Genomic DNA, 21,285 nt, shown 5'->3' with positions numbered 1-21,285 from the left:
ATAATAGTGTTCAGCAACCTGGGATTCAGTTAAGGAAGGGGTTTTGGGAGTCCCATGAAGTGCCAGAGACCAGTTTATTTAATTTTACGTCCATGCATACTTTTTGCTTTTTTAATTTATTATGAATTTCGCAATATGTATTATTTATCTTGTTTGTCTTACATCTTTTAGAACATTTGGGCTGTATCTACCTATCTATCTATCTATCTATCTATATCTCTCCATCTATCTATATCTCTCCATCTATCTATATATCTCTCTCTATCTATATATATCTATATGTAGCTATCATATATATATATATATATATATATATATATATATATAATTATGATATATATATATAAAAGGTTACCTAACGTTGCCTGACTGTTTTATTGTTTGAAATTGTTTTGTGCCCTTGCAGACAGGCAACATTTGGCCAATTTAAAGCATGATGTGGATTAAACAAATCAATAGTAGTATAAGATCAAGATCAAATATTTCAAGTAAACGAATCAAATGGTCCTTTTCACTGAGTTTTAATTCAGTGATGCCTTTTTTTTTACCAATTTGGACAATGTTTGTTTTTTTGGAATTAATGTGTTTACCATTGTGTGTCTGTATGAATGTCGGCCGTAAGCTTTATTCATGTACGTGTTCTTTAATTTAAAACTTTAACAGTAACTATGCCCCACTTTTTTTTCTTTTCTTTTTTTTTTTTTGGTTCTTTTTTTTTTTTTGTTGGGGTAATTGTGAGACATCTTCAATGAATTCAACAGATGGGACAATTTGATCTGCAACTTTGCAACCCCCTCTTCTATTCCTGAGTTATTCCTGTTTTCTTCCAATTTCTGTTGCTTTTAGCACACACCTCCGTCCGTTATTGGATTCGACCGAGACTAGTCTCGCTTGTGTTATGGAGTCAGCAAGCGTAGTCGTTGGAGTTTCTGTACACGTTTATGTGTAGGACGTGTTTTATTCAATCAATAAAGTTGACTTGTTTGAACATGCAGAAAGCTAAATTCCTAAGTAATAACTACTTGAGGTTTTTGGCTCAAATTCTACTACATATTGCAAACTGCGTACACGGTTTTTGGGAGGAGTAGGACAAATATGTAAAAAAAAAAAAAAATTACCATGTTCTGGCTTGCCTGTTTTTATTTCACACTCATCTTGGTTTTATAATCTAATTTGAATTATTCTTTTTTTTTTTTTTTTTGGTTTTTTCTGGTCTGTTTTACTGAATCTTGGAAGTTTATGCTAGGGTCCGAAGACTTCTCATCCTGCAAAACAAATAATATATTAACGTTTGACAAAACTCCTAAACCTCAACCCACGCCACTTGCACCTTTTTTGTTTTGAATTATATAAAATACAGAAGTATTCTACCCTCTTCCTTACTGAAGGTCTTATTGTTTTACAGAGTTTCTTCCATTTTCTTAATGTTGTTGGGAATAATTTGAGTTTTATTTTGGTGTCATTTTTATTTTTATTTTATTAATATTGCCATGTCTAATCAGGGGAAAGAATGACCCATCGCAGTAAATGCTTTTGGTGCCTTTATGTTAGTGGTAGTCGTCTGAGCTTGATCTGTTATATCTCGCCTTTAGATCCACCGAGCTTCTCCTAGTCATTCAGCACTTATTCTTGGTGTAGTTTAACTTCTGCAAGGTCAGTGCAAAACAGTTACACTTGGGCAAACTATGTTGAATGTGTAGTTGGTAGCTAGAATTCTTGTTTGGGTCACTAGAGGCCTCATATATAAATACATATATATATATATATATTATGCACATCTGTTGTTTATCTAAACAAATCACTTGTGGCCATGTGTTTTTATTGCTGTGTGGCCTTGCTTTTCTCTTGCTCTGGTTTCCCATAAGAAGTTTAATGGTTCATGTAAAAGGCTTGCTGGTTTATAAAGGATTGCAATAGGCTCCCGCTCCCCCCCCCCCCTCCCCCCCCCCCCACCTGTTCTTTTTCTTAGCCTTGGTGTTGCCTGTCTGCGTTGGCCATGTGGGGTTGTCAGCAATACTGTTTGATGTACTGCACCCTCTATTGTCTGTTTAGTGTTTAGAATCTCCAGTGGGGAAGAGGAAAAGAAGCTTGGCTGTTAGTTCTTCTCAGGACCCATCTTTCTCAGGATTAAACCAGGTCTGAAACTACAAACGACTAATAATGCTGCCTCTATATATGTATATATACATGTATATATACGTGTGGGTGTGTGCGGATATATGTAATATATTTACACACACTTGTACAGTATACAACAGAACCTTGTGCAATATCATTAAATTGAAAATTGTATCACTTTACAGTAATTGCATTACTTCTATAGGGCTATTCGGATGGGACTAGTTTTATACGGGGAGGTCCCCGGGTAATGTAGTAATTACCAGAGCTTCTCTATGATTTTAATCCCGTGCAAGATGGCCAAATCAGTTATTTTTCCAGACTTTTTTTCCGGTAAAGATTGCAGCGTCTATATATATATATATATATATATATATATATATATATATATATATATATATATATATATATATATATATATATATATATTATACAACGGCCTGTAAAAATAACCCCAGGTTAAACTAATCCCGTGCGAAGCAACCTCTGGTAAATATTACGTAGATGCCTGTGGGATATGCGTTTTCCCGGAATTTTTGCAAGTACGTAGGCACTCGAAGATATGGTTTTCTTTTGTTTCAAACTCCATCCATGGTTTGGTACCATTTTTTTAAAAATAATTATTATTAATATTTAGGTAGTTTTTATTAGTTCTCGACATTTACTCCAGTCACCAAACGAACCACTTTTTATTGCGAAGTTCCCGAAACATCTCTCGATCGAAACGACGGTATGTAGCAGTTGTTTAAACAGCGTTTGATTGCATTGTATGACGCACAGGGCTGCTGTCACGGGTCGTCAGCACGTGGACGACGAAGACACGCCCGTCTCGCCAATTTCTACAGAAATGGCTTATCCGGTGTAAATTGACGATAAATATTAGAGTAACAGTTACAGACGTATGTATCGAATGAAATCGAATCCCGTCCGAATAGGGCTTAAGTTGAACAGGAGGGTGTTTGCTCTAATGTAAAAACGAGAAACCAGCAGTTTAGATTGACTGTGTGTAATAAAATACACTCCCCACAGTAGGAACTCGATGCAACATCTCACTACACCTTTCATTACTGAGATTCAAATCGTTAAAATTTTTCAATACTTCGTAGGTCCACCTTTTTATTTTTGATGACCGTCTCAATCAGGGGCGTTTTTAGGATTTGAAAACATCAGGGGCTAATGTCGTTGTATATAAAATTGTGTGTTTACCCGGTGTTGTTACTATTCCAACCCGCCTCCATTAAAAGTAATCAGGCTATATTAAGTCTGTTAAATACAGCTGCAATAATCGATCTTGACCGTTGAGTACGGCAAATGGCAACGAATCGCGGTATTAAGAAAACGTTGCCAATGAGGCATCCGTGTATGTACGGGTGGTGCTTGAAAGTTTGTGAATCCTTTTTAGAATTTTCTATATATCTGCATAAATATGACCTAAAACATAGGCAAAGTCCTAAAAGTAGGCAAAGAGAACTTGGTTAAACAAATGAGACAAAAAAATATTATACTTGGTCATTTATTTATTGAGGAAAATGATCCAATATTACATATCTGTGAATGTCCAAAGTATGCGAACCTCTAGGATTAGCAGTTAATTTGAAGGTGAATTAATTTCAATCACTGGAATGATGATCAGGTGTGAGTGAGTGAGCGAGCGAGCACCCTGTTTTATTTAAAGAACGGGGATCTATCAGAGTCTGATCTTCACAACACGTTTGAGGTAGTGTATCATGGCACGAACGAAAGAGATCGCTGCCCAGCTGCAGTATGCCGAAGATCATGCGGACAAGCCAGAAGGCTGCTGGGGGAAAAATGTCGAGTAGACTGATGAGACCAAAATAGAATTTTTGGTCTAAATGAGAAGCATAGGAACCGAAAACAACCTGCTGGAGGAAACCGCTGGAGCTGATCTGACCTTCAGGAGCAGGTCAGTCCATTAACGGATCATCACCTCGTCAGTCAGAAGCCGTTCGCTCGTTGGGAAAAAATGGCGACTTTTTCAGTGACTGATCCAGATAGGCCCACAACTCCAACAGGTTCTTTAGCAACCGACCCAGCTTGATGTGTGCGAGCTTACTAGGGCACGGAAAGGTCCTGTCAAAATAACCATGTGAATGTCAAAGCCTCAACACCGTGACAAACATCAGAAGAGATTGTTTTTGTTTGTTTTCCATGAGCTCATTTCAAACACAAGCATTTGAATGGTGAGCACTTGCCCAGAGAATGGTTGCTATACTCACCTTCAACCAGTTGTGCGGTGTTTTGCTTGGCGAGGGTGACGGTCAATCCCTTTCTGAGTCTGGCTATGATGACTGGAAACATGCTACCAGGCTTTTTGCCGAGCACGAGAATAGCGATAGTCATCGAAAGGCTGTGTTTAATTTCATCAACAGAGCAGCAGCTGATGAGTTCTAGACTCAAGTTTAAAAAAAAATTAAAACAGCTCGAGTCGCAATGCAATTATTGGAGTGAAGTTTTGCGACGCGTGGTTGTAAAATTATTGCAATGCACAAAAGTCTTGATGACTTTGACCTATTTATTTACTGCTTAAAGGATTTTCCAGCTTCAATCCGTTGACATATAAATAAATTATTCTGTTTTTGACTGGGCTTGTGTATGATGAATGTTCTATTTAAGGTTATTTGTAGAGTAGGTCGGGCCCGAAATTGACTCAAGCCCAGGGGCCCTAATCGCCCCAAGTCCGACTTTGATAAGAACCTTTTGTACCATCTGTGAAACATGGTGGTGGTAGTGTCATGGTTTGCGTCTGTTTTGCTGCATCTGGGCCAGAACAACTTGCCGTCATTGATGAAGCAATGAATTCTGAATGATACCAGGAATCCCTGAAGGAAAATATCAGGACATCTGTCTGTGAACTGAATGTCAAGAGAAGGTCGGTCATGCAGCAAGATAACGACCCTAAACACACGAGTCGTTCTACCAGAGAACGGTTAAAGAAGAGTGAAGTTAATGTTTTGGAACGGCCGAGTCAAAGTCCCGACCTTAATCCAATAGAAACGTTGTGGAAGAACCTGAAGCGAGAGGTTCACGTGAGGAAACACACCAACATCCCAGAGTCGAAGCTGTTCTGTACTGAGGAACGGGATAAAACTCCTCGGCGCCGATGTGCAGATGATCAACAGTCACCCCAAACGTTTATCTCCAGTTATTACTGCACAAGGCGGTCACACCAGATACTGAAAACAAAGGGTGCACACATTTTTGCCACTCACAGACATCATTTTCCTCGATAAATAAATGACCAGCTATAATACTTTTCTCATTTGCTTAACTGGGTTCTCTTAATCTCCTTTTAAGACTTGCTTGAAAATCTGATTATGTTTAGGTCATATTTATGGACATCTAAATGTTTCACAAATTTCCAAGTGTGTGTGTGTGTTGCTCACATTAATGGCTGGTTGGATACAGTTTCAAAACAGCTAAAAGTTACCTTTCTTTGTGTGGTGCCAAAAAGACAGAAGACTCGTTTCATTCATTTTTTTGACTTGCCATTACCTCTCAATGGACTGTCCACTCTATACTGCACTGACTGTGTGGGTTTTTTGTTTGTTTGTTTGTTTGTTTTTAACTAACATTTACTTTATTCCCATCACATTTCCACTAAACTCCTCGGCAGTCGTAGGCAAAAACATTCAGGGTTAGACAAAAAACATTCGGAGCTCAAGCCCTAAATGATCAGCCCTAGCGCCGCCCCAGCGCTCAGCCCTCCTCGGCATGCAGTGTTGTACAGATTTCCGGAGAGATGTTCTGCCATTCTTCAGAGGAAATTATTTTCTGGAAGGATTGTGTTCTACATCTCTCTTTAAAATACCCAGAAGTTGTTCTGTTGTAGTCAGTTCAGGTGAGATACTTGGCCAGGTCATAGTTTTCACTTCTTTTTCTTCTTGGTGATTTTGGCATTGCGCTTTGGATTGTCATCATTCTGGAATATTCCTTTTCTGCCAAGCTTCTGGAGACTGGGAGACAACTTGTCAGCCAGTATTTTTGGTGTATGCATGGGCGTTCGTGGTACCATCTATAAACGTCATCTCCCCAACACTTTTTTGCATTCTATGCGTTCACTGTGGTAGTCTTGGGCAGGTTCACACCAAACATGCTGGACCCCATCTGGGCTGAACAAATTTATCTCGGTCTCATCTGACAGACGAGCGTGCTCCCTCAGGCTTCTTTTCATGTTCTTTAGCATTAAGTTGAATCTTGCAGATTTCTGCCAAAGGGTTTGCAATGTCCTTCACTCTGTCTGAGCTGTCAAAGGAATTTTGGTTCCCATTGATGACCCCTTTGTGAAGTCTGAAGCCATTGATGACCCCTGTTTCTGGTCTGTTTTCCAGAGCATTATTATGCAAGTAGCGCACTGTCCATGGTGTCATTTTTAGGAAGACCGCCACTGCGGCTTTGCTTACTGGTACTCTGCCTCGTTCTATACCTCCTGATTACTGCCGCAACCGTGTTCGGACTGATCATTTTAGTTGGTCCCCAATCTTCCTGTATCTTTTTTTTTTTTTCCCCCAGTCCCTCTACCAAGTCTTTTCCATGTCGAGCCACGATTCAGATATACACAGCCCATAGGTCCAAAATTGAGAGTTCTGGTGTTTACAGGCCATTTTATAACCATGATCATGCAGTTCGGCTAATTGGAATTCACAAGGGTGCTCGATTTTGTTTCAGTGATGGCGGGTTTTCCACGTTGCGTGTCCGTGGTCACAGGTGTGTTCACTTCTGTTGCGTCGAGTTTATACTTTGAGGCCGGAGTTTCCGATATAGATATAGAAATATTTGCTGTATTTGTTTGTTTGTTCAAAAGAGGAAATAGTTCGTGTCAACTTGGAAATAATGCGATTATTGATAGGTGATGCAGTTTTGAATCATTTGATGTTCAAGTGGTATTGCACAGGGGTGCAGTATCACGTCTGTTGTAAACTGTGTGTATATATATGTGTACAGGGCTTTATCTTCTCAGATTCAGCCAAATGCGTAAGAACTCATCGCAGATGGACGGTGACCCGAAGCATACTTCCAAAGCAACCAAAGTTTTCTTTCTTTCTTTCTTTCTTTTTTTTTTTTTTTTTTTTTAAAGGCAAAGAAAATACAATGTTCTGCAATGGCTAAATCAATCACCTGACCTCGGTTAAATTGAGCATACATTGCTAAAGGTCATACCAAAGGCGAAACACCCCCAGGTATAAGTGGGACTTGACGCATTTATTATCTGCAAAGGATGTGCAAGCAAGTATTAAACATGGCAATTTAATATATGATTTAGGTTTTTCCAATTACATTTGGTGGGCCCACATATATAAAAAGTGCCGTTCAGTTCATTGGACGTAAATACCCTTACATTAAAGCTTCAAGTCTGCGCACTCAGCTCGTATACATTACTCAGTTTTAACTCGTCGTAGACCGCTAAAATATCAGTAACTTTGTTAACGTCCAACTCTTTGTGTACCTGACCGCACGTGTGCGTCACTCGGCGTTAAACCGGACACGCGTGTTAAACACGGTGACATTCACACAGGACACCGTGATCTGAGTTTCGGCAGCTCGAGGAAGTGTTTCCAATTTCCCCAAGTTTATCGGTCTTGGACGGAGTCTACAGATTTATCTTTAAGTTCCGCGGGTAAGGTGGTGTTTATTTTACGAACGCTTCAAAATTGAATCCGGAACTTATTCTGTCGGACCAACATTTTACAGAATTTCCAAGAATGCAGATGTGGTAAAGTGTCGAATTTTAAAGGCACCCATTTGAAAACCTGTGGAAACGGAGAACGTTTTGGGGAAAGTGTGGGTATTTTGTTAAATTTAAGAAGACCCAGTTGATTGGTTTTAGACATTCTCATACGTACACTGCAACGCAACTCAGCCTGTTCCTGGATTTCATCTCGCATCCAACATACCCATTTAGGCATGGTAATATAACGTGTGTGTGTGTGTGTGTGTGTGTGTGTGTGTATGCATGCATGCCAAACTGTTTTATTTTTTAAAAAATGGGTAGCTGCTCGAGGCACATGACTGTATTGTAGCTATTGAAGTTATCCTATTTGTTCAAGAGGTGAACGTGGCTCTTCCTTCCATTGAGGGTATTCTCATTGGGTCATTCGGTGGCTTTTCCCTGGAGTGATTGTGCACATCCCATGAATCAACCTGCTTTTTCCAAAACCTTTCTTCCCTCTGCTCTTCCTCTTCTTTTTCATTTTTTATTTTTTTTATTTCAATGTTATTTCTAGCAGTGCCACATTTTCTTTGTTTTATGTTGAACACACTGAGCACTCAGTTTCTATTTTCCATGGGAATCTGCTCACGTGTTACGTCGTTCTTGTCCGATCAACCGTAGTTATTTATAACCCAGGAAGAAAATCAATTTCCTTTACATAGGTGGGAAATGGACGGCCACTCGAGTATATTCTTTTCATCAGGTCGGGGGAATAAACAAGAGACTGAACTCCGTTGCATACGTCGGTATAAGGTTGGAATATCTGTGTTGACCATCAGATTATTACAAACTTGAAGAAATCGCAGAAAACTCATTCTCATGCCTCTTTTAACCGTTTTTGTGGCAATTACGACTCTCGTGAGATTTGAACTTTAATCAGCGACGAAGTGCACTCGGTGGAATGCTTTTAATGTGCGCTTTCAAGTGGTAGAATGTCACCTGTAGATAAAGATCATTTTCAAATCAGTATTTCAGGGTTTCTGCTAAATTATTAGGCAAACGGGACCAGGGAACTTTTGTTTAAAAAAAAAAAAAGGGGGATAAATAACGAAATAAATGATTACTAAGCTGTTGCAGTGTGTCAGAATAGTGCAGAAGCCTAAAATAACATGTACCCTGTTTCTTTAAATGTGGCTTGCATCAATGGGACTCCCAGTAACATTTCAAAATATTAGAGATTGTGAGTTTCAATATATTGCGTATAAAGTTTCCATATATGCTTGCGTTACATGTGATCAAAGGAGACCAGCGGATGGGTTGATGTACCAGGACATGTTAGAGGAGAAGTTGAGACTGGGGGGGGGGACGGGAGGTGCAATAAGACGATGACCCTGAACATAGCTTAGAAATGACTCAAGAAGGCTTTGCATCTCCGGATGGATCCTTCTTAAATGTACAATGGGATTCGAGTCCATCAGAGGAACCTGCATAAGCTTGGGGCATTGATGCCGATTTGCCAAGAGGAACGGGCGCTGTTCAGCACCGACGCTCTGAATGTTTGCTTTTTATTTTGTTTGTAAACCCAACCAAGATAATGGGGTATAGGCCTCTCTCTTTTCTTTCCAAAATTTTTATCATCAGTCTACACTTTGATGACATTACTTCAACTTTTTATATATACAGTTGAAGTCAGAAGTTTGCATACACTTAGTTACAAGTCATTAAAACTGTTTGGGTTTTTTTTGTTTGTTTGTTTGTTTGTTTGTTTGTTTTAACCAATCCACAGATTTGATATTAGCAGGCTATAGTTTCGGCGGGTCGTATAGGATTAGGACGTCTACTTTGTGCACAGGTTAATTTTTCCGACAGTTGTTTACAAACCTGTTGTTTCACTGTTAATTGACTGTCACAACTCCAGTGGGTCAGTTGCTTGCAGCTTGGAAAATTCCAGAAAATGTCAAGCCTTTTAAACATGAGCCAATTATCTTCTGATGGGATAATTGGAGTCTATTGGTGGTGTACCCGTGAGGATGTATTTTAAGGTCTGCCTTCAAACTCTGTGCTGCTTTGCTTTGACGGGAAGATCAAAAGAAATCATCCAAGACCTCAGAAATAAAAGAATTGTGGACCTCCACAGGTCTGGTTTATCCTTGGGAGCAATTTCCAAATGCCTGAAGGTACCACGTTCATCTGTACAAATAATAGCACGCAAGTATAAACACCAAGAAGTCACTGCTCGAAAATTGCCGTTAAAAAAAAAAAAGCAGTCAATGGTTTGCACGTGCACATGGGGACAAAGATGGTACTTTTTGGAGAATTGTCCTTTGGTCTTCGTAGGTGTTTGGCCATAATGACCGTTATGTTTGGAGGAAAAATTGTGACGCCAGAGAGCACCCTCCCAACCGTGAAGAATGGGGTGCTTGGCTGCAGGACTTCAAAAAACAGGTGGCATCAAGAGGATGGAATATTACATGTGAATATATCGAGGCAACATCTCAAGACATCAGCCAGGAAGCTGCAAATGGACAATGACTCCAAGCATACCTCTAAAATGGGCTTAAGGACAACAGAGTCAACGTATTGGACTGGCAATCACAAAGCCCTGACCTCAAGCTGAGAAAACGTGTGGGCAGAACTGAAAAAGCGTGTGCGAGCATGGAGGCCTTACAAACCTGACTCTGTTATACCAGTTCTGTCTGGAGGAATGGGCCGACATTTCAGCAACTTACTCTGAGAAGCGTGTGGATGACCACTCCTCCAAACGTTCGACCCGAGTTAAACAATGTAAAGGCTTTAACGTGCTTCCAAATCCTAACGAAGCGTCTGTAAACTTCTGACCCCCTTGTGAATGTGGCGAAGGAAATAAAAGCTGAAATAAATCCTTCTCTGTAGTATTATTACATTTGTACAGTCTGGAAATCAAGACGTGATCCTAACTGACCCAAGTCAGGGAATGTTTTCTACGATGAAATCCCAGGAATTGTCGGAAAAACTGGGTTTGATTGTATGGTACAATACATACATAAGGTGAATGTGAACTTCAGCTGTACCATGTGGTGTCCGCAGACCTTTTGAAACCCAGGATGGACAGCCTCTGTGATTATTTCTCCTTTTGAAATAATGTGGCATACAACTTGACTTATCGTGTTTTTGTGGGGGTTTTTTTGTTGTTGTCCCCCCCCCCCCTCCCCAATTCATTTAACGACCAGTTTATTATTTGCTTAAGCATGTCCAGAACATGTCTTTAAGGGTTCGCTAATTCCGAAACTTCCTCCAATGTCTCCTCTTGTTTGTTTATATTTAAGGTGGCAGGTGAAATAATACAGATGTATTTCAGACAAATGAGTTTAACACCAGTGTTCTGATTTTTGTTTCTTTGCAGTTGTTCCTCATTGACTTTGGTCTGGCCAAAAAATACCGGGACAACAGGACGCGACAGCACATACCCTACAGAGAAGACAAAAATCTCACAGGCACAGCCCGCTATGCTAGCATCAATGCACATTTGGGCATAGAACAGAGGTGCGAAGACAACATTACACCATCATGCCAACCCTATATTTTTAGCACAGACCATTGCATAACTTTGTTTGTTTGTTTGTTTAATTTTCTATGCATTAGTTCTCAAACGCTTTGCTTCCGTAAAAACTTTATACAAAATTTGCCATGCTCTCCAAATTGACATTAAGAACTCTGTTTAAAGAGTTCGGTTCAATTTCAGTCACTTTTTTTTTTTTCCCTCTACATGTTTTGTGACTTTTTTTTTTCCAATTAAATTTTTTCTTTCCTCGGTTAAAACACGGATTGGGTCATCACGTGAGAGATGATGAAATCCTGCAAGCAGTACTCTATTTTATTTATTTATTTTTTTAACATACCGTCTGATGTTCATTCATGTTTGTCGATAAATGTGTATTTAAGTCAAGGAGTGTACACGGCCAAAATGGTTGCAATTCCAAGTCTTTAATTGATGAAATCGTGATCAGATGTTAACGTTCGTAAACTGTGATCGGACATTTTTTCCGATACGTAGCCTACAGAAACACTCGCAGAGGTGTAATTGGTGATTTTTATTTTATTTATTTATTTATTTATTTTTAACCTCATATGAAAAGATACTAACGTAGAGAGAGCCGAGAATTCAAACGTTTCTTACGCGACACGAATAGACAGGCGGAACAGAGGGTCGTCTGCCTCGTAAAGCTTTTTAATTAGCACGATCGCGATGAATCCGAACTCTCGAAAGCCGAAGTGGTTTTGGATTCGCCGGTCCCAGTATATAATATGGTCTGCTGTTTTTAAATGAAATAATTTTGTCTCCAACAGTCGTCGAGATGACATGGAATCTCTAGGCTACGTGTTGATGTACTTCAACAGAACCAGCTTGCCCTGGCAGGGACTGAAGGTAAGCTAAAGGCACGCTCGTTTAACTCTCAGCAGCGTATATCGACCCGAAAGTCATGCATCAGAACGTAATAATAAAATTAAACGTGTCGATCACATATCGGATTGTTTTCTTCTAGTTTGTCACACTTACACGTTCGTGTTCAGGAACTTAAGGTCCATTTTCTATCTACTAGCTTTCTCGCTTTCTTCCTGTTTGAAAGATGTGATATTTTAAGGGTATTCTTAACATACAAATTTGTTACAAACCCCTCCCCCACACCCCAAAATTCTCATGGGAACCTTAACTGAAGCTCTTGGCTAGTATCTGCGTGATTTCATGTATTGCACTACCACCTTGTTGGCATTTTGGATTTTTATTTATTTATTTATTTTTAAATAACTGAGCAGGTTACAGGTTTTCCTTATAAAGTGGCCAGTGAGTGTGTTTACATGTGATGGATATAGTAATGAGTGACATCATACTTTTTCATGCTCTTTACACAGGCTGCCACAAAGAAACAGAAATATGAGAAGATTAGTGAGAAAAAGATGTCGACTCCTGTCGAGGTCTTGTGTAAGGTACGTGGCGCTTTAAATGGCGTTTGTCATTTTCATTTATGTTGTATGCTTGGGTTCAGACAAAGAACAGATTGGATTGTTTGTGTACATTGGCTAGTACATATAATATATAAAATTAGTCTTCTCCCCCAAACCCCCCCCCCCCCCCCCCCCCCCCCAAGGGTGTATTTATTTAAAAGAAAAAGAGCCCAAACCCCTTTTTGTTTTGTGTAGGGTTTTCCAGCTGAATTTGCCATGTACCTGAATTACTGTCGTGGGCTACGGTTCGAGGAGGCCCCTGATTACATGTACCTACGTCAGCTGTTCCGCATTCTTTTCAGGTACTTGTTAGTATTACACATTAGACCAGCTCTTTGTTCAAGGGCAGGTGCTATGACCTTTTTAAATACGGATCTTCGTTTTCGAATTGAGAGTGCCGTTGAAAACAACTAAAACTTTGTGATGCACATGCACCTTTTTAGTACTGTTTTTCTCCCAGAATCTTGGACATGAGCAGTTGAATTTTGCCTCAAAAAAACAAAACAAAAAAACCCCCCGACTATTTTTGTGCTCTTATTTTGATGCCTGTTTACGGTTCACTGGGTCTTCTTCAGGACTTTGAACCACCAGTACGACTACACGTTCGATTGGACCATGCTTAAGCAGAAAGCAGCACAGCAAGCAGCATCCACAGGAGGACAGGGGCAACAGGCACAGACCCCTACAGGCAAGCAAACTGACAAACCCAAGAGTAACATGAAAGGTTAGTAGCAAACAGCCAAGTGACGTTTTCAATGCAAAGTAAGACACCAATAGTTTGAATTATGTTTTTGTTTTATTTGTTTTGTTTTTTTTTAAACGGAGATGTAAAATCCAAACACACTAAATTTGGAAGATTCATTAATATGAACAAATGGTGTAAATTGAAGGAGGGCCCACAAAAAGTTTTTTTTTTTTTTTTTTTTTTTTTTTTGGTTAAAATAAATAAATAAATAAATAAATAAATAAATAAATAAATAAAGGTCTTGCAGGTGCAAAGACGTCCTTGGGAAATTTGACTACTAACTTTGACAAAGTCTCTTATTTGGGATTAAGGGTTTCTTCTGCCTTTCTCTAAATGTCCAATTATAATCATGATATCTGTGAAATAACAATTTTTATTTTTTATTTTTTTTTAAGATGTCATGCTTGAGTTGGCATTATTTCTCCTAATCAGTAGTCCTAACTCTATAATACTTTTTACTGGAATGATCAAGTGCACCACTATTACCACATGAGTGGGAGTGATTTTTGTTTACTGTATTAATTTTGCCAAAGAAACTGTATTAAAACCTTCTGTTGAATTGTTCAACTTGATTCAATATTTAACAGTGTATTGATTGATTGATTAATAAGTAGGCTGGAGGTTGCAGAAGAGTTCTAGTGGGGGTTCTGGGATCACAGCGTTGTACATAGTTGTTTTCTTTACACGTGATGTTACGTGGTGCATGAAGTGGAAAACATGAGGGTGAGTCAAATGAAAACCTTAATTGTTTCCTTAATTCACAAGCTTACTATCACCTAATTTAAGACTGCCATTGTGACCTGAAAAGGGGGGGGGCTTGATCACTTCTGTTGGAACCCCGAATATGAAGACTTGTATGGTTTATTAGATTAACGCTGAAATCCGCTCTATAAATCCCCTCTACAGAAACACTCTAGATGTCAGGGTTTTTTTTTTTGTTTGTTTGTTTGTTTGTTTTTTAAAGAATAAAAATCCTTGCACTCGTAGGGCGCCGTTGCTGTTTACGTCGCAATGAATTCTGGGTAGTGACGTCAAATGGTCGCGGCGGTTTTGATTCTCCAGCAACCCTACAGCGATATAAACGCACCTGTAGCCTTTTCAGTTTGAAGCCGAGCGTAACTTAAGCGAGGAGGCTAACATAGAAGACGCTGCTCGAGATGTACATCAGAATGAAGACGATCAGAGAGGCGAGGGTAAAATCCACGGTGTCTGTGAAGCAGTTGCACGTCTATGCCGACGAGAGCGTTTGTTGTTCGAGGTAAGCGTATAGAGTAAACTAATCGCTTTATGATGAAACGTATTCTAAGATCAATCATTTTATCAGCCACCTCGCCTTAATCCTGTTACAATTCCGCCATGTTTTGAGAAAATCTAGGCCATCTACACAGCTTCTGTGTGTGTGAAGGTAGTCTTTGGAAAGCTAAGATTCTTGTGATACAATTGATATAAACCGTTTTGAGATACAGTTACAACAGCAGCTACAATCAACGTCTCTGCCAGACCACCAACATACAAACGCACACTTAGGGAACGGCGGCAACCCCCCCCCATAGTAATCCGCTGATGCGTAACGTCCTGCGTCATCCTGGAACAATCCAATTATGTAAAAAATATTTAGTTCAGCTTTCAAAAGAGACCAAAAGCATGCATGTACTCCAAATGGTTCAAGAGCTGCTTTCATTTTACTTTGGGTACGTCTCGGCTAGGCGTTTTAGGCGAATTTTACAGGAGCCTTACGTTATGAGAATGTACAGAAAGAAGGCACTAGCAAGATGCTTACGGGTTTGATTATATTTACAGATATCCCCTGTATCACAGCACACAAGAACTAGAAGATTACAGCCGAAAGCAGCACAGCGTGGCGTTCTTTTCCTGCTGCGGGGGCTAGTAGCTAAGTGCAACCATTTTACGTCATCGACTCCGAGTCAGTGCACCGCGCAGGTCACGTAATGGCGGCCTCTGTAGGTTAAAATATGTATTAAATATTAAAGATTTTTAAAGTAACTAACATATTTCATGTGTTTCTAACAACGTATTTTAGTCGGAGAGGGCAATTAGTGTGTAAGGCCTACAAGGCTTCATAGTCGGGTTCCTTTTAAGGGTAGTGCAAGTATAACATCTGGTGAGACAGAAAAGCATTCAGCCGATCGTCCAGAGATGGTGAGCTTTAATTCCAGTGATGCTACAGCAGTCCGTGGCCACGAGTCCAAGAGAGCGAAAATGATCGGTGCTCTCTGGGTGGGAGGGGCAGCATGCTCTCTGCCCTATCAATCACAGCGAAACTAGCCAAGTGGCCAGTGTCGACGAGTGTCTCTGGGCATGAACACATGCATGCAGTAGGGGTGGATAGCATCTAATTGAACGATCTGCTGTTAATGTCTTGGTGGAGGTCTTGGCAGGTGCTGGCAGGTTTTAGACTGGCCAAGTCAGTCACACAATAGAGCAAGCCCCCCAAAACACAACTGAAATAGATCAAAAAACAACTGAAATAGATCTCTCTCTCTCTCTCTCTCTCTCTCTCTCTCTCTCTCTCTCTCTCTCTCTCTCTCTCTCTCTCTGTCTCTCTGTCTGTGTCTGTGTGTCTCTCTCTCTGTGTCTGTGTGTCTCTCTCTCTGTCTGTGTGTCTCTCTCTCTGTGTCTGTGTGTCTCTCTCTGTGTGTGTCTCTCTCTGTGTGTCTGTGTGTCTCTCTCTCTCTGTGTGTCTGTGTCTCTCTCTCTCTCTGTGTCTGTGTCTGTCTCTCTGTGTCTGTCTCTCTGTGTCTGTCTCTGTGTGTCTGTCTCTGTGTGTCTGTCTCTCTGTCTCTCGGTGTGTGTCTGTCTGTCTCTCTCGGTGTGTGTCTGTCTGTCTCTCTCGGTGTGTGTCTGTCTGTCTCTCTCGGTGTGTGTCTGTCTGTCTCTCTCTCTCTCTCTCTCTCTCTCTCTCTCTCTCTGTGTGTGTGTGTGTGTGTGTGTGTGTGTGTGTGTGTGTGTGTGTGTGTGTGTGTGTGTGTCTGCCTCTCTCTCTCTCTCTGTGTGTCTGTCCCTCTGTGTGTGTCTCTCTCTCGCTGTCTGTGTGTACGTGCGTACGTACACTGAGCACTTTATTAGCAACACTATACTAGTACCAGGAAGGGCCAGCCATTGCTCTCAAAACAGCCTCAAGTCTTCGTGACATGGGTTCCACGAGATGTTAGAAGCATGACTGCATTTTGCTAGTTTTTCAGGTGCACGTACATGCTGCGAGTCTCCTTGGGCCCATTAAACCATTAGTTTAGTGTTCGTAATAAAGTGCTCCGAACCACCTCGGCAGTGCCACAGGCTGATTGCCTCCATGCCACGCCGCATTGACGCAGAGATTCATGTGAAAGGATTAAAGCCCCGTCCGAGTATCGGCGCATAAATTAACATCCATTTCTGTATTATACTTTTTATATTCTAATATTTTGAGATGCTAGATTTATTTCCATGAGCTGTAAGAGATTTAAAACAACAAAAAAAAGGCTCGAAATATTTCACTTTTATGCGTAATGAATCTCGGATATATGAAAAGCTCCACTTTTCTGGATTAAATGAAATCGGAAAAAAATAGTACTTTTCCACGAGATTCAACTTTTTTGAGGTGTGTGTACACAGTAACGGTTGAGCCAAAACATTCTGACCATATGCCAACAGAACAGTTCCGATCTGCCGAGTCATGTCCTCTACACGACCTCTGAAGGGTAGATACCCTGGGGTATCTAGCACCAAGACGTTAGCAGCATCTCCGAGTCCGGTAACTTGTGAAGTCAAGCCACCACGGATTGGAATTATTGTTGTAGCACATCCCATAGCTGCTCGATCAGATTGGGATCTGGGGGATTTCAAGGCCAGGGCAGCACATCGAGCGGTGCGTCTCTCGCGTCCCGAACAGCATTAGGTTCCGTTAGAGTTTGGCAGAACGAACACCTCTCTGTCCTTCCCCGAAATACACTGGCGTTTTGTTAAATTGGCGTCCGGTAATGTGCGAGTTTGTGGGTGAGCTGCTGATCTGGTGTGTAGCGGTCGGTGTCTGCACTGTGGATGCGAACAGCAGACCGCATGTCTTGTTCAGCCACCGTCATTACACAAATAATAGAAACGTTTATCTTCCGATACAACATCGTGGTTCCCATCAAAGCACTTTGTCCAACAGTCCGAACTTAACGATAACCGCTTCAGCAAAAACCAAACGATCGGAGCTCTATACTGAGCGTCTTGAGGCCATTTTCTTCAGTTCTCTACAAGATGAGAATGAATGTGTTTGCCCCTGGTGACCCATCTGATCACAACAGCCTTGGTTAATATCGTCGAGTTCTACAGAGTGGAAATTTATACGTTACGCCTCGCGTAAAAGCAAAAGCGAGTTCAGCTTGGAACCCGTCTTCTACTTCATGCACCTTCCATTTTAAGGGGGTGGGGTGACTTTGTTGGATTTTTTTTTTTTTCTTCTCTCCACCCGCCCCACCCCCAATCCCCTTTAAGTAGATATTAAAACTGTGAACACTTTGGACCATTACAGCGCTCGTGACGTACCCGTCGCTCGTGCCGAACGCGCAGCGTTAACGCCGCTTCGTCACGTTGCTTGTGTTTTCAACGCGAAAGTAGCGTACGTCAAGAAGAAAGTGTTCTCCAGAATTTCTCTCGACGTACCCTTTCTAAAACCTTGCAAGTGACCCGAATAGAATTTCACCGATAAATGCTCGTAAGACGTAGCTTTTAAAATGTACATTTAAATCTTTTGAGTTATCTTGGGGTTAGATCGCTAGTATATGCTGTACAAGGAGCTTTATATTGAGACTAGCTTTGGCTCTTCTAGTTATTCCGTCACTCCAATGAGGGCCAAGCAACTTCTTTTATTTATTTATTTATTTATTTATTTATTTATTTATTTATTTATTTATGAAGGGGTCCAGTGTCTACAATGACTATAGTGGTGCGATTTAAATGAAATGTTTAACCCCCTCTCTCTCTCTCTCTCTCTCTCTCTCTCTCTCTCTCTCTCTCTCTCTCTCTCTCTCTCTCTCTCAGGTTTCTAAGCATTAAGGCAGTTTAATAACGCAAAGAAGAGAAGAAAGGTCTTAGCAGGATTTGCCTTCAGATCACATCCCAGCATTTAGAACCAAATTCTCCACGTCAGACATTCTTTTCCTCTTCTTATAAGAACTAGGTTTCATATACTACGTATGTAATCAGTGTATATATAGGTAACATGCTCCGCATATATCTATATATATGTCTAACGTATGTATATAGTATATCCACAAAGAGGGCAGGCTTGGTATGGAATTTGAAGTTGTAATCATTTTCTGTCCCTGCCTTCCGTCACCTTTTTTCCAGAACGATTCTTCAACAACAACAACAACAACAACAACAACAAAAAAAAAACCTCCGAAAACAATTTGGTTTTCTGAGGGTGTAACTGTGCGAATCGAAGGTTCGCTCAAGTTCTCTCGTTCAGGAAAACTTTCAGGAAAACGTTCTTGTCTTACATCACTGGCTGTCCTGAGCTCCAACTGTCGGATTGAACAGTTTATTGTTTTTTTTTTTTGTTTTGTTCTGTTTTGGTTTTTTTTTTTTGTTTTTTTTGTTTTCCCTTCTAAAATTAAAATTCAACCCGGTCATAAAAAGAAATCCTGGCTATTCCTAAGCAGGCAACTGTTGTTGTTTTTGAAAGGAAAGACGAACGCGTAAGGTCCTGCCTGCTTTGACGTTGCAGAAGAGCTTCTCGTGCGAAGCTGAAAAATTCTAGTGACTACTAGATTTCTGTCTAGAACGCTGCATTAACAGTTATTGTACTTGATATTCAGAAATATAAAACGAATAAAAGAATGAACTCCACAGAAGCATATTCATTATAAATTAGACACTTCAGTAAACTTATATGTTAAGTGCTTAGAAGAAAAATTGTATGCATCATTTGATCTGAGGGTTTTTTTTTTTTTTTTTTTCCGTTTTTCGTTTTGTTTTTTCCTCCATTACATAAAAACAAAACAACAAAAAAAAAAAAACTCATCGATAGCCACAGTGCTCTTTTTTTAATCAGGAAAATGTTTTGTAGAACTTTCTTTTGAATAACATTTGGTTTGGGGGAAAAGGTGTTTTTGTTGCTCCTTGAGGTGACGCTCATTCTGTTGAACACCCACGGGACTGTGAGCAGCATTTTATTTTATTTTTCTAGTGGTGGTCTATTGCGCCGTATTCTTTTCTTCCTTTTTTTCTCTCCTTCTTTCTTCTTTATTGCAGAAAGTATATTGTAGGGTTTCTTTCCTTTTTTTTTTTTTCTTTTTTTTTTTTTTGTATATGTTTGGGTCCTTTTGAGGGAAGATCACCTTGAATTTCTGATTTTAGCCACAACGCACCAGTAATATGGTTTTCAGGGTTGTCCCCCACCCCGCATCCTCCTCCTTTTTTTCTTCACCAACCTCCTCTACCTTACTCCTGACCAGCTTAAAGTATTTTATTGCTGGATGTTCTATGAAGTGTAACTTATTCCCTTTTAGCATGTCAGAATAAATGACTTCTGAGAAACACTGACCCAGACTATAATTTAAAAAATGCCTCTTATGTTTCTTTCTATGCAGCCACTTTGAAACCAAGTGTGTTTTGTGTTTAAATACAAAATGCAAGATTTTATAGCTGTTAAATATGAACGCACCTCCGTGGATGTCATCTAAAATGGCTATTAAAAAAAAAAAAACTATGAAATTTTTTGTTCCTATCATTATATTCTGGGGTTGTGTGTGTATATATAAAGACCACATCAAGGTACAGTTTTGAATATTTGTCTTTTTAAAAAAAAAAAAAAAAAAAAAAAAATGTGCTAAAAATTGCCCAAGAATCACGTCTTTACCCTTTTAAAGTGCTGTGAACATTGAATATTCGATTAGCCGAGCCTATGTGAATATAATCCATCGATCGATAATATTGGGGTAAGCCAGGCCGAAAAGACAAAACCCTTCCACCCTTAAACAAAAATCAAAAGAAACATTTTTTTTTAATTCCTTACCCACGATAAAATGGCACTGGCGGCCGTCTCCACGGTGTTGACTGCAAGTACACCGACAGTACGACTGCACTGGTTCATAATTATAGCACAACACAAAACATCAGAATCTCATTGCCCCTGGTACTGGTCACTAAATATGGTTAAAGGGGAATGGGAAGAAAGGGGAGAACATGCGAAGGTGTAGATTTGGGGGAGTGACCCAGCTGTTTGGCGGCGAGACGACAGTCTTCTCCTGATACACAGTTTTGATTGCAGCAGGTAGCTATACATTCGGCTGCAATCAAATCTGAAAAATGATCACGGCTGTAAATGAAACTCATTGGCGACTAATGGCTTTTTTTCAAATCTTGTTTTTATTCTGGAGGGTGGAAGACGAGTGTGAAATGGCCTGCGTTCACCTCACCGTGGGACAATGTGCAGCAGCTTTTTCTTTGTGGTTCATGACTGATGAGGCTAAATCATGGTAAGCCATGTGAGAATTTTAAAAACACTGACTGCAGGCTGAGCCTCGATTGTAAAGGAAATACGAGAGCCTAATGGACTGGACTAGCTTGCTATGCTAGATTTAGCCAACAGATTTAAATTTCTCATCTTAAACTGGTCATGAATGTTCATACAGTGTGTTGAGGATTGATGGCTTTGTCTAACTGGGTCTGACCAGCTGCCAGATCACGAGCCGGCCTCGTTCAACTTGTACCTCCTTCTCTGTTGGTAAAAACGAACATTTGAGACATAGCTCCACCAGCATTCCGTCACTCATTAGATAAT

The 21,285-nt window shown here is 40.2% G+C and overlaps 1 protein-coding gene across 4 annotated transcripts in view; it reads left to right on the top strand.

Moving 5' to 3' along the window:
• csnk1a1 (casein kinase 1, alpha 1) overlaps positions 1-20,504 on the top strand; it is a 39,118-nt gene extending 18,614 nt beyond the window's left edge. The window contains exons 5-11 of one of the 4 annotated variants that reach the window (XM_017474067.3): positions 2,053-2,136; positions 11,169-11,308; positions 12,113-12,191; positions 12,677-12,751; positions 12,965-13,071; positions 13,345-13,457; positions 18,540-20,504. In XM_017474067.3, the coding sequence (XP_017329556.1) occupies positions 2,053-2,136; positions 11,169-11,308; positions 12,113-12,191; positions 12,677-12,751; positions 12,965-13,071; positions 13,345-13,457; positions 18,540-18,547 (606 nt within the window). In that variant the 3' untranslated portion in view covers positions 18,548-20,504. Of the gene's footprint in view, positions 1-2,052; positions 2,137-11,168; positions 11,309-12,112; positions 12,192-12,676; positions 12,752-12,964; positions 13,072-13,344; positions 13,499-18,539 lie in introns of those variants that run through there. The other 3 variants (XM_017474065.3, XM_017474068.3, XM_017474066.3) reach the window with 3 other exon arrangements.
• The last annotated feature ends 781 nt before the right edge of the window (positions 20,505-21,285 follow it).

The sequence above is a fragment of the Ictalurus punctatus genome, chromosome 8 (genome assembly GCF_001660625.3).
Source record: "Ictalurus punctatus breed USDA103 chromosome 8, Coco_2.0, whole genome shotgun sequence".
NCBI lineage: Eukaryota > Metazoa > Chordata > Actinopteri > Siluriformes > Ictaluridae > Ictalurus > Ictalurus punctatus.
Note: the sequence above shows the minus strand (reverse complement) of the source record. Positions and strands in the feature narration are given on the sequence as shown.